General features: G+C 41.5%; 1 protein-coding gene across 1 annotated transcript in view; it reads right to left on the bottom strand.

The window, feature by feature from the left end:
- Positions 1 to 381: 381 nt before the first annotated feature.
- Positions 382 to 14,868, bottom strand: part of VCF1 (VCP nuclear cofactor family member 1) — a 15,085-nt gene continuing 598 nt past the window's right edge. The window contains 2 exon segments of the mRNA XM_007472178.1: positions 382 to 1,042; positions 10,784 to 10,883. Of these exon segments, the coding sequence (XP_007472240.1) occupies positions 806 to 1,042; positions 10,784 to 10,883 (337 nt within the window). The 3' untranslated portion in view covers positions 382 to 805.

Below are 14,868 nucleotides of genomic sequence, written 5' to 3'. Positions count from 1 at the left end.
TTATCAGAGAGCACACACAGGCTGCTGCTGGACAAGTCTGTGAATAAGACAAAGTCATTTACGTATTCCTTGACTGTCCGAACTGAGCAGTGTTCTCTAAGTCTGAGATGTAGGCTCTGGAGGAATAACGGTAACAAGTTTATCTGGGGATCCAAGGGTCTGAGAGTCCTTCTCTCTGGAAATACAAATATATAACAGAGAGAGAGGACGGTTATCAGGGCAGGTGCTGACTTTATCATACAGTCTGACTGCAATCTGGTGGTTCTCCTGTCACAGAGGACAGTACTTTCAACAGGACACCTACATACTAAGAGGTAGTATGGCAATTAATTTCAGTGCAAGACTGAATCAAGCTTTCTATGTTTTGGGAAAAAACTTAGGTTTTTTCATGGAAAGTAGATACTCTTTACTAGTTTATTGAATTTAAAAAATTGAAGATCCGGCAAAATGAAAAGGCCTTTTTACAGAAAGTAGAATTTCTAAGTGACAGATCTGGAAATCAGTCTGACTTGGACAAACTATGGATTCAACACGCAGATGAGGTTTCCTCCTACTGTTGACTTGCCCTGGATTTGATACCCACCCTCAAAAGAATCCTATAAAAAACAGCTTCAAAGCCCCTTTGAAATCGCAATAGTGCAGCAAAACCACAAGTAAACAATGGCCTGTTAACCTGTTATTTCAAATATAGACTGAAAAGCCAACAGGCATCTTTTTGTGCAATTTTTTTTAAAACATCGTTAAGTTGAAATATCAAATCTGCGCAGCGCGGTCCCTTCACAGAAGGCAAGAAAGTGCCGGCACATCATGTGGGAGGCCGTCCTCGGTGCTGCAGGCTGTGAAAGTGGGCCTCCTTCAGGGTCTGGTTGATGTGGAAGTACGGGCTTTGGCACAGCGTGGACGGCGCGGGCGCGGGCTGCGGGCCGTGGGGGCTGGACCGGGCGGTGGGGTGGCTTGAGCCGCTCTCCGGCACGCTGGCCCGGTCCGGGCTGTTGATGCTGCTGCTGCTGCCGCTGCTCCCGCCACTGTCGCTGCTTGAAGACTGGAACGGGGGAAAAAGACACGGCATCACAGTTAGGCTGTTCGGGGTCTTAGGAGCTTAACGGGGGGTTAACTTCAAATACCCTCTTTAGGACCGTTTCCCTATTCAGTTTGAGGAGGATCAGCATGAAAACACACCCTGGGCTTGAGAGCTTACAAAGCATTTTCTCTAAGATACTCCGTTCTGTCCTCACACCTGCCTGTGAAGTCGAGTGGGGTGATGACCCAACACCCCCCCACCCCCGGAAGAGGCAGGGTCCGGGCTCCAGCGCGGGCCCTCCGACCGCAAATCCCTTCCACTACATCTTAATTCCTTTACGCATCTTCCCTGCGTGCTTTTACCACGCGTTCCGATCATTTCCAATAATCACAGAAGGGAGTTCTCAGCCTCCAAAGGGAAGCATCAGTCATTGGTACAGGGTACGAAACAGGCGCCCTTGTAACAAGTGAGGTGGCTTCTGGGCACAAGGGAAAATTTTGACAACTTTGTGGTTATCTCATGGGCACAAAACTGTACTCTCTGAAGGCAGAACACACGTCCTGAAAGACTCCTTTTAATTGAAGTATAGTTGCCGCACAATATAGGTTACAGGTGCGCAATATACTGACCCACGATTCCTACAGGTTATATATCTCATTTATAGTCATTATAAAAGACTGGCTATACTCCCTGTGTTGAACAGTATATCCTTGTAGCTTATTTTATACCTAGTAATTTGTATTATCCTGAAAGACCTGAATATACTTCTTGTAGAGTTATATTAGCATTTTTGCAGTTTGCTATGTGTATGCATGTGCATACGTGCACACACGTGCCTAATTTTCTGTTTAATATCCCTAATGTTACTTGGTGTCTTAGTCATCTTGAAGAAGCTACTCAGAGTTCCCTGGTAAGAGTCACCCTCAGAAATCTCCTTACTTCCGATGCTAGGATCTTCAAAGGGAAGGCCGTGGTAAGGATGGATCCTTTTCCGAATTACAGTATTTGACGATTTCTAATAAATGGCAACCCCAATAACTTGATTAACAGCACACTTCTCTATTTACAACTCAACACAATATTGTGCTGGAAGGAATCAATGCATGAGACATTTAGAATTCTAGAGGTTAATGATCTGGTGTATAACTTTTTAAAATTTTACCCTTTCATACTTCTAAATTTATATTCCTTTATACAAAAACACTGGTTTTGAAATGCCTGCTTACGACCTTGTGAAATCTACATGTAAGGGAAAAGGCTGGCAAGAAGCAGGTCATAGTAGTTATAGGTCAAAGTGGAGGGGTTATAGTTGGTGATTTTTTCTACCCTTTACTGCAACTTTTTGCAATGTGCTTATTATCTATTTTCATTATAAAAGTAAATGTATAAATAAAATGTTGTTTCTAGATAGATACTTTAAAAGTGATTTTTAAAATACTAGTTCTATCCATTTTTTGATCAAAAGTTATACCTAACTATGTACATAAATAAACTTATCTAAAATGGCAAAGAAAGCAATGTTCACGAAAGGCATCCAGTCTTAACACTTAAACCAAGAATTATCATGGTCCATAGGTCATTTGGAGGCACTTACACTTAACAGGTCACTTAGCCCACTGCCCCCAGGTAGTAGGAGACAACCTATCTATCTTCGTAAAAAAAAAAAATTGATGAAAGCATTATAATGGGCTGAATAAGGTCAGATGGCAGGGTTAACAGCAGCAGCAATTACATTTACTTAAGACTTAAGTGAAAGCCAATTCAAAAACAGAAGTTGTGTTCCATAAAAGCCTCCCCCTAACCTAGCACAGAATCAGCTAGAACTGCCGATGGCACAGCCGGCAAGGCTGCTACCCAGTGACGAGCAGGTCACCACACTGGGTAGGAGGCCCACAGCACAGAGCACTCTGTCTCCTCTCAGTCTGTTTTCTTTCCTGTTTCCCGTTACAGGCACTGTCTGAAAATTAAGGCAAGAACTAGAATCAGTTTCTAGTAAGTCAAGTTTCCATCTCAAATTATATTTACTTCACACTGTAACAGCAAAGGTGACACTATTCTGAAAAAAGATAAAAATTCTTTAAAATAAACAGGTTAAAAAAGATTGCTGTACAATAACTGTTAAAAAAGAGAGAGAGGGAGACAAATACACCTGCAATTTCTAGTCCGTTTTAAGTATCCTGTAACTCAGATTTTTAAAGACACGTATAAAAATGTTTAGTGTGGCCCTGTTTATAATAGGTGAAAATGGGAAACAACCTAAATGTCTAAAAATAGGGAAACTGGGACTTCCCTAGTGGCGCAGTGGTTAAGAATCCGCCTGCCAATGCAGGGGACACGGGTTCGAGCCCTGGTCTGGGAAGATCCCACATGCCGTGGAACAACTAAGCCCATGTGCTACAACCACTGAGCCTGCACTCTAGAGCCCGCGAGCCACAACTACTGAGCCCGCGTGCTGCAGCTACTGAGGCCTGCGTGCCTAGAGCCCGCGTGCTGCAACTACTGAGGCCTGCGTGCCTAGAGCCCATGCTCCGCAACAAGAGAAACCACCTCAGGGCTTCCCTGGTGGCGCAGTGGTTGGGAGTCCGCCTGCCGATGCGGGGGATACGGGTTCGTGCCCCGGTCTGGGAGGATCCCGCGTGCCGTGGAGCGGCTGGGCCCGTGAGCCATGGCCGCTGGGCCTGCTCGTCCGGAGCCTGTGCTCCACAATGGGAGAGGCCACAACAGTGAGAGGCCCACATACCGCAAAAAAAAAAAAAAAAAAAAAAAAAAAGAGAAACCACCTCAGTGAGAAGCCCGCTCCCCACAACGAAGAGTAGCCCCGCTCGCAGCAACTAGAGAAAGCCCATGCACAGCAACAAAGACCCAACGCAGCCAAAAGTAAAATTAAATAAATAAATGTATTTTTAAAAATAATTAAAAAAATAAAATAAAAATAGGGAAACTGGTTAAACTATGGTATATGTATATAAAGTGTAACACATGAATTATAATCCATAACGATGAAATTCTATTCTGCTGGTAACAGTGAGGAAAAGAGATGTACATACACCAAGGTAGAAAGAGATCTTTAACATCTTTTTTATAGGTTACAAAACAACGTATAGTAGGTCCAGCGGTTTTTAGTGTTTTCTTTAATGTATACATATACGTACACCAAAAATATTCTGGAAGGATATACATGCCAAAATATTTAGAATGTGGACCTCCTACTTTTTAAAAAGACTGTATTTTCTAGAGCTTCTACAAAAATACTTCTTCTGAGGGCAAAATACAGTCACGAGTAAGAGAACTGAAGAGTGCTGCCACAGAAGAGAGTGCAAGGCCTCCAGCCACTCGCAGCTGCAAGACGGAGACTGAAAGAAAACACTGGTGCCGTCAGTAAGGTCTCAGGAAGGCCGTTCGCCTCCCGTGACGGCCTAAGAAGCCCGGAACTGCTCCAGCTGACCCTCGCAGACAGCAGGCCGGTGACGCTCTTAGACTAAGAGAGAACCTACACAGAACCTGGGAATCTGGGTGAACGCACTTTACACGTTATTTTAGTACACATAAAACATTACACCCTACTGTCACTCAAGGTAAGAACAATACATCTCTTTCAAAGGTGCACTGGTTCCTATTTTCACCCCACTCAGGCAGGTCTTGGCATTATCGAGGGGCTTTAGGGAATATCTCACCATCTACGGATGGCCAAGCAGCAACCAGCAGAATAAAAGCAAGCAGTGCAACGTGCTAAGAGTGATTGTTCTGTGAAACTTCTCTTCAGTGATGCACAAGTATATTTGGTATGTACTGGGTCACAAAATATGGCATTTCTGTGGGACCGGGTCAAAAAGTCTGAAAGTTACTGAAATGGGTCTTAACGCTGTCAGCCATCAAAGTGATCTAACTTTGTGGGATAAAGGAAAGACCATTATTTCCTTTTAACCCTAAAAGCATAAAACCAAATTTTAAGTCTCTATCAGAGCCTTAAGATGTATGAAGAAGTAAAGCGTTTTGTCTTGTAAAAACCAAAAAACTCGAGACGGAAAAAATTGTATTTCCCCTGCTTAGTGGAGCCTCTCTGTATCAGACTGCTTGGGGGGCAGAGATGAAGAGAGAAGTATTAGAAAGAGCTTTCAGGAGCCTTGAGAGAAGGTAGAGCAGATAAGGCAGAAGAACACGCACTGCCTTTAGCAGAAAGAATACACATAAATCATGGAGCAGAGGGCAGACAAACTGAAGTTCATTTTCTTAGTCCCAAGGGCTCAAATCATACAGGGCTCCTGACCCCTCAGCTAGGCCTGCCCTGAATTTTATTTTCCCAGGGTGTGAAGTCAGTTTAAGAGAGAGCCCATTTATACCCATGGTAGAAACAAAATAGCTCTAAAGACACTTTCTATAATAACCTTTAGAAAGTCCCCCAGGTGGGATTGTTACTGAGTCTCTGCTTCATAAAAAGAGAGCCAGAGTATATGTGTACACTTATTACCTAGAGCTGGATGCTTTCTGTTAGTCAGAAAAGCAGATCAACAGCGTATTTTATTTTCTTTCAAGCCCCAGCTTCCCCTCACATCCATCTCCCCATCCAGTGGTGCTTTTAAATTTACGTGAGCCTCAAACGAAAAAAGAAATCTTGCTCGTTGTATTACACATTCCATCCCTGGAGTCAGAATGAAGTTCACCCTAAGGCCACTACAGAATCTGAATTAAGTGCAAGGGATGATCCCAGCCAAGTCTATCAGAGCTTCTAATGTAAAACTCTGTGCTTCCAAAGTGCCCAGTGATTTAAGAGAGCTCCAGGTCTGCTAATACCAGTGAGACCATAAGACCCCAAATGCATTCAGTGGGCTAACTAAAACCACTTTCTAAATGCGCAAGGGAAGAAACTACAGGTAGTCACTTTTCTGTGTCAATGAGTAAATGGCATATCCTTACAAGATAAAATTGGACCACAACATCTGTTTGAAGTTTCTGCCTAAAAACATGTATGTATTCTCATTACTAAACAGATAACGTTCAGGTTCAATATGAAACTGCTTGGGATGGCTTTTCTTGCTGTGAGTTGATGCAACATATTACAAATATTTCAAGGACTTGAACTGTGAGCAAAGTTTCTAAAGACTGACACTACAAATTGGGTTAACTTTTGAAAGGACTGTTCCTGCATTTGAATGGACCTTTGGAGAAGTTAATTTCAGAGTTAATTTGCTACAGGGTTTTAAACACACAACGGTAACACCTTACCCCAGAATCTGCCAAAACAGTTTTGTCTGTTAGGCTGGTCCTACTACTAGGACAGATTAATGATGAGAATGAACAAACACAGAGTGTTAAAATACCTTCTTTAAAAATTATGCAAAATATTCCCAGGGTCATCTAAATTCAGTGCTTTAAAAAAAAAAATCACCTAACACACTGCCAATTCTTATCAGTTAAAACAAATGGACTTATAGAATCCTAATTGTAATGATACATGGATTCCCCGGTTCTGTAATGTTTTTATCTGTCATGCCTCTACACTCCAACTAAGAACACCCTTGGGATTTTAGAGTTATGCCATCACAGATTCTCCCTTCTAGTAGAGACAAGAAAAAAGACAGAGGCTGTTCCAATTAAGCCACCTCTGTTTTACTTCCACATCTTCTCGCTCTCTACTTGCTGTTACTTCGTTGTGATCTAAAAAATCAAAACGGTCTTGGTAAGTTAAAGGTATTTTTAAAAAGTTGGGGTCTTTGTATTTTCAAAAGGTACTGCTTTTGTTCACTCAGGTAGGAGTACTTCTTATAAGGCATATACCTGCATACCAGAAGCCAGATTTACTGGACGTGTCTAATGTAATTTGTAGATAAAGATATTCAAGCTGAAAATAAAGAGCATTATTCCTAGAAGTGAAGCTACAAGTCAAACCAAAACGGCCAGCCTAAGAAAATGGATTTAAATAAGTTAAGTCTAGCTAGTTTTTACCCATCCAATAACTGTCTGAAGTCAGGGAATGGAGCTACCTTTGTAAAGGACCCAACAGGAAGATGCAGAGTGACAAATCACTTCACTCCTTGCTCACCAGAGAGAAAAACGAACCTGCCTTAGACATTAACTTACCAGGAATCATCTAGAATGCCTTTCAAAAAACTTTTTTATTCCTATACCTGTAAATTATATCTCAATTTAAAACTAGTATCCTAAGGCTCACAGGCATTAAATCTAAGTCACTGGAGTTAAAATTCAAGATCTTCAATGCAAACACAGATTCGAGTTTTGAAAAAAACCACTAGACCCCAATTTCCTTACTTTTTGTGGCTAGAAATCTAAAACTGCTTTCTAGCTAATACCATGTCATAGCATTTACTCAGAAAAATATTTTCCAGCTAAAAGACAGAGGGAGGGAAATTATTCTTCTCTGTTCCTATGATTCAAGAGAAGTCTAGAACCTAGTGGCCCTGGGTATATGTAGCAAAGTCCCTCAGAGCTTCCGATCTGTCTTCTGGGAGGCGGCACACACCGTGGGCAGGAGCCCACAGCTCACACTCAGACTCTGGGGCTCCCCAGTCTGCCTCTCACCAGCTGTGTATCCTTGGGCAAGGGACTTTATTGTTCTGTGCCCTAATTTTTCCATCTGAAAAGTAGAGATCACAATAACCACCAAACTGACAGGAAGAAAATGTACAAGTAGATTCAAAGTTTCTCTTTACATAACTCATCTGGCAAGTCGGCTCACATTCTTCAGTTCACATTCTTCAGCTTCCTAGAATCTAGGAAAAAAAGAGGCCCACACTATCTCCATTTTACAGATAAACATGACTTACTTGTGGCACAGTTCGAAACAATTCAAACACCTCGTGTCTTATTTCCCAGTACTTGCCAATGTTATCACATTTAGGAGAAAAAGGTGAGTTCTGGAAATTAATTATAAATAACAGTTTTAAATCTCTCTTACAATGAAAATAAACTTCCAAATGAAAGTTCTTTATGTTACAAGAAAAAAATTCTAAACTTAAGTATCTCAAGAAAGACATAGGAGGGGCTTCCCTGGTGGCGCAGTGGTTAAGAATCCGCCTGCCAATGCAGGGGACATGGGTCTGAGCCCTGGTCCGGGAAGATCCCACGTGCCGTGGAGCAACTAAGCCCGTGCGCCACAACTATTGACCCTGCGCTCTACAGCCCGCGAGCCACAACTACTGAGCCTGCATGCTGCAACTACTGAGGCCTGCGCACCTAGAGCCCGTGCTCCGTAACAAGACAAGCCTCTGCAATGAGAAGCCTGCACACCACGACGAAGAGTGGCCCTCGCTCACCACAACTAGAGAAAGCCCACGCGCAGCAACGAAGACCCAACACAGCCAAAAATAAATAAATTTTTAAAAAGTAATAATAAAATAAAGACACAGGAAATGGCTCCTCTTAAGTCTCTTAAGGAAACTTACCCCGTTGGCCCTACCTTAGAATTAAAAGATACCGTTTTCATTAACAATACACTGTCATGTAAATTAATAACATTAAGAATCTACTAGTAATGGCATGTTTTATTATTTCCCCCTTTATACACAATTGTCAACAAGCAGCCAAATGTCCCTAAACTGGACATTTTTATGCTATAAACATAATGATCTACTCCAGTGGTCACAATTCAATTATTCAGTACTTAACTTTCCATTTTCAAGTTTTCCCCTGCCTTTTGCTGCTCTAGTTCTCCCTGGGTTCACTCAGACTCATTACTCGAGGGGAGGGGGAGGGATAAATTGGGAGACTGGGGTTGACATAAACACACTACTATATATAAAAGGGATAACTAATAAGAATCTACTGTATAGCACAGGAAACTATACTCAATACTCTAATGACCTATATGGAACAGAATTTTTAAAAAGTGGATATATGTGTATGTACAACTGAATCACTTTGCTGTGTGTTAGCAGAAACTAACACAACATTGTAAATGAACTATACTCCAATAAAAATTAATTAAAAAAAAAAAAGACTCATTACTCGACAGCACCAGACGCCGGTAAATGTGCTGAAATGGAGGGTCGGAGGGTCATGACCGCCCGTGAGGGATCTAACGGTGAGTTCAGATTACCGTGACAGGTAAAAAGTACCTGTATTGACTGTTACTTATTACAAGGGCAATCCAGTCCATCCTTCAGACTAACGATTACAGAGTGGTTTAACCACTGAATTTCTTTGGACAAGTAAGAACCAGACGTGAACCCACAGGTTGAATAACAATACACTGTTTTCTTCTGTGAGAAGAAGAAAGGTATTAGGGAGTGAAGGTCATTCTCTACAAACAGCAATTAAAACAAACCAAAACTGTAATACTAAGGAGTATTACTCAAAATAAGAGATCAGAAATGTTTGATTTTTTAAAAAATGACAATTTATATTCCTGTTCTCAAACATCAAAATTGTAGATATAGGGAAAAAAGATCAATACAACAAAGATCTACTGCAAACATCATATAGCAGGACTGACATACAGACACAAGTAAAGAAATATTCAGGGGCTTCCCTGGTGGCGCAGTGGTTGAGAGTCCGCTTGCCGATGCAAGGGACACGGGTTCGTGCCCCGGTCCGGGAAGATCCCACATGCCGCGGAACGGCTGGGCCCGTGAGCCATGGCCGCTGAGCCTGCGCATCCGGAGAAATATTCAGGGTGATACCGTGAAAGTAATCACCGCATACTCTTTTTAATGAATAGTCTTATAACTCAAAAGAATAATGGAGACTCAATTCTGTTAGTTTTATCATTAGATGTTCACGGCAGCCTCTAATCTTTGGGTTTTTTCCAAAGAAAAAAGAGATTCCCTAATTTAACCAAAAGCTCAATTACTTTTCTGTTAATTTTAAGGGAGAAATAAAAAAAAACCAAAGGAAAAAAAAAGGTGATAGGAAGATTTAAAAGGGAGAATAAAAGCTATAGAAATTTAAGTCTCCATGTAAAAGGATCTAGTCTGCACTGGTGCATCAACTGCTCCTGAATGAGTATTACCTACATGACAGTTACTGATTTTTTTTCTCCCTGAGGGAATTACTTTGGATTTCTGGTAAAGACTGGATACAGGTCAAATCCTATTACTGAGAACTAATTAAAGTACAAATTACTTTGGCTGTGGAAGAACTGTGATCTATGGAATTCTGCTTTAAGTGATGAGACTAGGGCTTAGGAATCTTTGCCACTGAGGCGTTTCTCTCTTAGGGTGACAACAGTTGAGGGTCAAATATTTAGGTGCATAATTTAATAGCAGCATCCCTTCAGTGTCAGCTTCCCTGCCCCACTGCAGACCAGGTGCTCAAGTGCACAGGAGGCATACTGAAGCACCCAGGAAACCAAAGTTGAAACCAAAGTTTGAACCTTCCCCTTTCCCCTCTCCCCCCACTCCACTCTGCTTCCCACAGGTGCTCTTCTCAGAACAACATAATGAAAACATAAACACAATTAAAAATAGGACTTCGCATACACATACGTTATATATTCCGAATGCTTGTACGGTTTCTCTTAAAAACATGGAAAGCTTATCTTTAAGAGACATGGAAGCAGCAATATATACTTGTCTTAAGGACAATTAATGTTTAGAAACGATTAGACAATAAGCTGGCTTCTGTATTCTTTACCCCAAAAAAAAAAAAAAGGCCATGACTCAAAAAAAAAAAAAAAAGAGGTTAAAAACACTGCAATCAAATAAGATCACTTTTCTTTATTCAAAAAAAATTTTAATTACATGGAAGTAACTGGGTTATTTAGCTCAAGCAATGAAAACAGCAGATACTCAGGACCACACTTCCTACCTCTGTGTCCCAGGAATCGTGAAAGACAGGGTTCCTGCTACTCCTTTTAGTCTGTGGGGGGAGATGGTGGTCTTCTTCGCTGCCATTCCTTCTCCTTTTCCTGAAATTAAATCACAAGGAGAAAAAAAAAAAAAAAATTCAACAATGGACCTTCTGGACACTTCAAACTGTAAACCATGACAACATATAAATGTGCCCTCTTGCCTAAAAAGAGATAAATCATATGATATCCCAACAGGTAAAAAAAGTTAGAAGTACACCGTCGCCAGGCACGAAGAACAAAAATATAAAAGAGCAGCAGTATGGTCGAGCTTAAATTAGTAAAACTCATTTCTAAAAAAAAAGCTTGACAATTTGAAATGCCTGCTGGGAACAAATAAGATCAGGAAGACATTAAGGACTAAGCTCTCAAACGCCACCTAATTAATGTGATCTTTTCCTACATCTCCTGAAGCTACGATTCCAAGTTACCTAATTTAAGTCCTGTCCGTACGACATCTAAGACAGGAGTGACTGCCTTTGCCTATTTACACTTAAAATCCTTATAAAAATGGTGCTACACAGGAAGAGCATTAGAGGTTCTGGTAGCCTCTAATCTTTCATTTTCTTTCATCCCTGAGTTTTCCCCAATTATCACATTAACACAAAACCTCTCTGCCCTCTAACATATTAAATTACTTTTCTGGACAATCACTGGAAAGGCTGCTCTTGGACACATTAACTTGATTATTCCGGCTACACCACCTGGTATTATGAGAAGTTACTTCACCAGGTTGTTACTGTGCGATTGTAGCACCAGCCACTTAAAATGTCCAGGTTTTAAGAAAAATCACACATATTTCTCAGTCAAGTGTTCTGAGATGTACAAGAAAGACAAAATTTTTATGTTTTCTATGCAAGAATCAAGTGCTATCAGGACTTCCAAACCTCAGTTAGAAATCAGAAATAAATTAAAGGAGGTGTAATTTTAAGTCAAATTACATGGAACTGTGCTGTCCAATACAGTAGCCACGAGATATATTTGTTCATTTAAATTAATTAAGATTAAATAAAATTTGAAACCCAGTTCCTCGATCACGCTGGCTACACTTTCAGTGCTCAGTGGCTACCCATAGCTAGTGGCGACTGTATGGGACCGCACAGATACAGGATGTTCCTACCACTGTAGAAAATTCTACTGGGCAGTGCTGGGTAGAGGCCAATTTATACAAAGCAGCACAATCTATTATAATGAAAACTCTTTAGGGTTCAAGTTTCTAGAGCTAGAGGGTAAAAGAGCTTTTTGGAAAGTACTGAATTTGAACATACAGTATCTTCTATACAGTTATACTTTCTATATGAGTAGAGGGTGGCTTACTGTGGTAGGCCCTTAACCCTAAGGCTCTGAGTTGGGGTCTGGACATAGGAGAAAATTTAAGTTATCACCCCGAGCTCAATCCTCTGTACTTGTGAATACATCTAACATTATTAATGAACGAGTATGAATAGTTTAGGCTTGGAGTGATAAATAATGGGTGTGCGGTTCTGATAAAGCATTAACCAACCTGCAGAGGGCTACACCATTTACCTCATTCTAAGACTCAGTTGTTTATAAAATAAGATCTCCTTATCTTTCTCTCAGGGGATTAGATCTTATCCTCAAGTACTGGAGGTTAAAAACTAGATAAATATCAGGTTTTAATCATCATTAAATGGATGTGCTAGTTGAACCAAGAAATTGCTACGTTCGTTCTAATATGACCACTTACAGAGCACACCGTCTGATGGAAGGCCAGCTGACGCGCAGAGAAACTCCTCAAATGACAGCGGGTTGGTCCCCAAACTCCTCCTTTATCAGTATGCCCACAGCTGATTGTGCCTGGGCTGCTGAGTCACTCTAACCAAACTCATGAGCCTGACCAAAACGTTCCAATTTCCTCTTTTGTAATGGGGGATAAGATACATCTTTCTAGCGACAAGACTATGAATGTCAAGAGGATAGGCTGGTTTTGAAGATTTCAATTAAACTCTGGGAAAGTCTCATGAAATATCCCTGCCTCATAATCAGCTGATTTCTCCAGGTACCAGAATCATCTCTCCGGCCCCCTGGGAGTGCTGTTCTCTGCCCGGCACTAGATTAAGGAGGAGCCCTACCTCTTCTCCAGTCTCCTTTTTCTAAGCTCTTTGCAGATTTCATCCTTGAAACATTTCTCTTTCAACAACATCATTAATAATTGTCAAAACTACAGCTTCATGCTTAACCCCATCCACACAATCAGTCAGACTGTAACTTTTAACATTAATGCCATAGACCAGGTTATAATTTGAGCAGCCACCCTATAACTGATTACATTCTCCCTAGCCGTCTAGTTACAGATTATTGTTTAGCACCTGTTACTTCTAAGGATGGCAGAAATACATCACTTTTCCTCATTTCATTTCTCTCCAATCTTCCTGTCATCTCCTAGAGATCAAGCATAGAAGAAATCCCAGAGTACGGAGACTAGTGGTTTTCAATTTTTTTTAAAAAAGTAACAGAACTCTTTCGTCCTACCAAAAAAAAAAAAAATCCCTCTATTTCCATAAGAGATAAAGGATCTGTTTTAAAGTAGAAGCCTCCCTCCCACAAACCCACCCCTCTTGCAGTTTGAAAAACCACCATCTTAGACCAGCCCTTGATCTTAAAGCTGAGGAAACAGATCCAGAGACCAGAACTGACTTGGAGATGCTAAGACAGCTGGAGCTGGTCCATCATACTCCACGACACACGGGTGCAGAGAAACCCCTGCCAAATCAAATGACTTCTTTTATAGTAAAGAAGTTACCATGTTGAGATTGTGTGAACTAGATAAAAAGAATCTGTTACTAGTATAAACACATTCAGATTACCCGTGTATAGCACAGAATAAAAGAAATATTTTGCTAAGAAATATTTCGACTTTTTCAGACATGTGAGACATCCCAAGGGACTACTGGAAGTACGAACTGGGTTTGGGAAGGAAAAAAATGGCAGTTAGATCAGGCTTACTGTACCTAAGCATCCTGTGACTAATTCCAGTAGCAAGTTGGTACACCTGGCCCCTAATTTCAAGTTTAGTCCACTCTTCTTTAATATACAAGTAGAGGTTTTATGCCCCACTCACTGCATGACCCAAGTCAATATGCAGAAGTTTGGAGAACCCCAGATTTTCGCTATTGGCCCAAATAACTTCAGGGTGCTGACGAGAATCTCAATGCCATGAATTGACCATGCTCCAGAGTACGGTCCTTGTGGAAAGACTGTCAATTACACGCAAAGCCAATGGAAACCCAGAAAGACAAGAAAAGATCCAGCATAATCTACCAAGGCAATCCTATCTTATTCACTTAAGCCTCACTGAGATTTTACAGAATAAAGGAAAAGCCCGGTGAACCTAGAAAGACCCACTGAGCTCTCTGTGAATCTCTTTCCTCATCACAAATATGAAAGACTGAACTTGCTGATCTACAGTTTTCGGTTCAAACTCCAGGATGAGGGATTTTTTCTAATTTCGAATAAAGCCGATCCTCTTCATTCCGGGGTACAATCCCAACTTTCTCCTCCCCACCTGTTTACAGGGGGAAATAAGGGGGAAAAAAAGAAAAAGAAAACTCGCAGCTTGGTCCGGACTATCCTCAGTCCGTGTCAAGGAATCATAACACCCCCTAAATTAAGACCCGGGCCTAGGCTCGGAGAAAAAGCAGTGCATCACGATATAATCCTACCTCCCGCCTTCCGAGCCAAACGGCTCCGCATCCAAACAGTTTAGAATTTCTTGTTCTTAATGCGACAGCCGAGAGAGAATCCACAAACCACTTTGGTCCTCGGCCCTTCTGTGTTCACAGCCGCCCAGGACACAAGTTCTTCGGTCTAACCTAACCCTTTCCTGCTGCGGGGTTAAGCCCAAGCCTTCTTTCTGACCTTGGGGAGACCAGCTCCCCGCCCTGTCCTCTCACAGGCGCCCTAGGGGCTCCTCTCGAAGATCAGACATTCCTCCCATCCCCCTACCCTCCTAAATTTAGGACAGGGAAGCTTTAGGGCCATCGTCTCTCTTCCGGGACCAATCAGACTTCATTCCAAATAGGGA

Source organism: Lipotes vexillifer, unplaced genomic scaffold, assembly GCF_000442215.2.
Source record: "Lipotes vexillifer unplaced genomic scaffold, Lipotes_vexillifer_v1.1 scaffold518, whole genome shotgun sequence".
Classification (NCBI taxonomy): Eukaryota; Metazoa; Chordata; class Mammalia; order Artiodactyla; family Lipotidae; genus Lipotes; species Lipotes vexillifer.
Note: the sequence above shows the minus strand (reverse complement) of the source record. Positions and strands in the feature narration are given on the sequence as shown.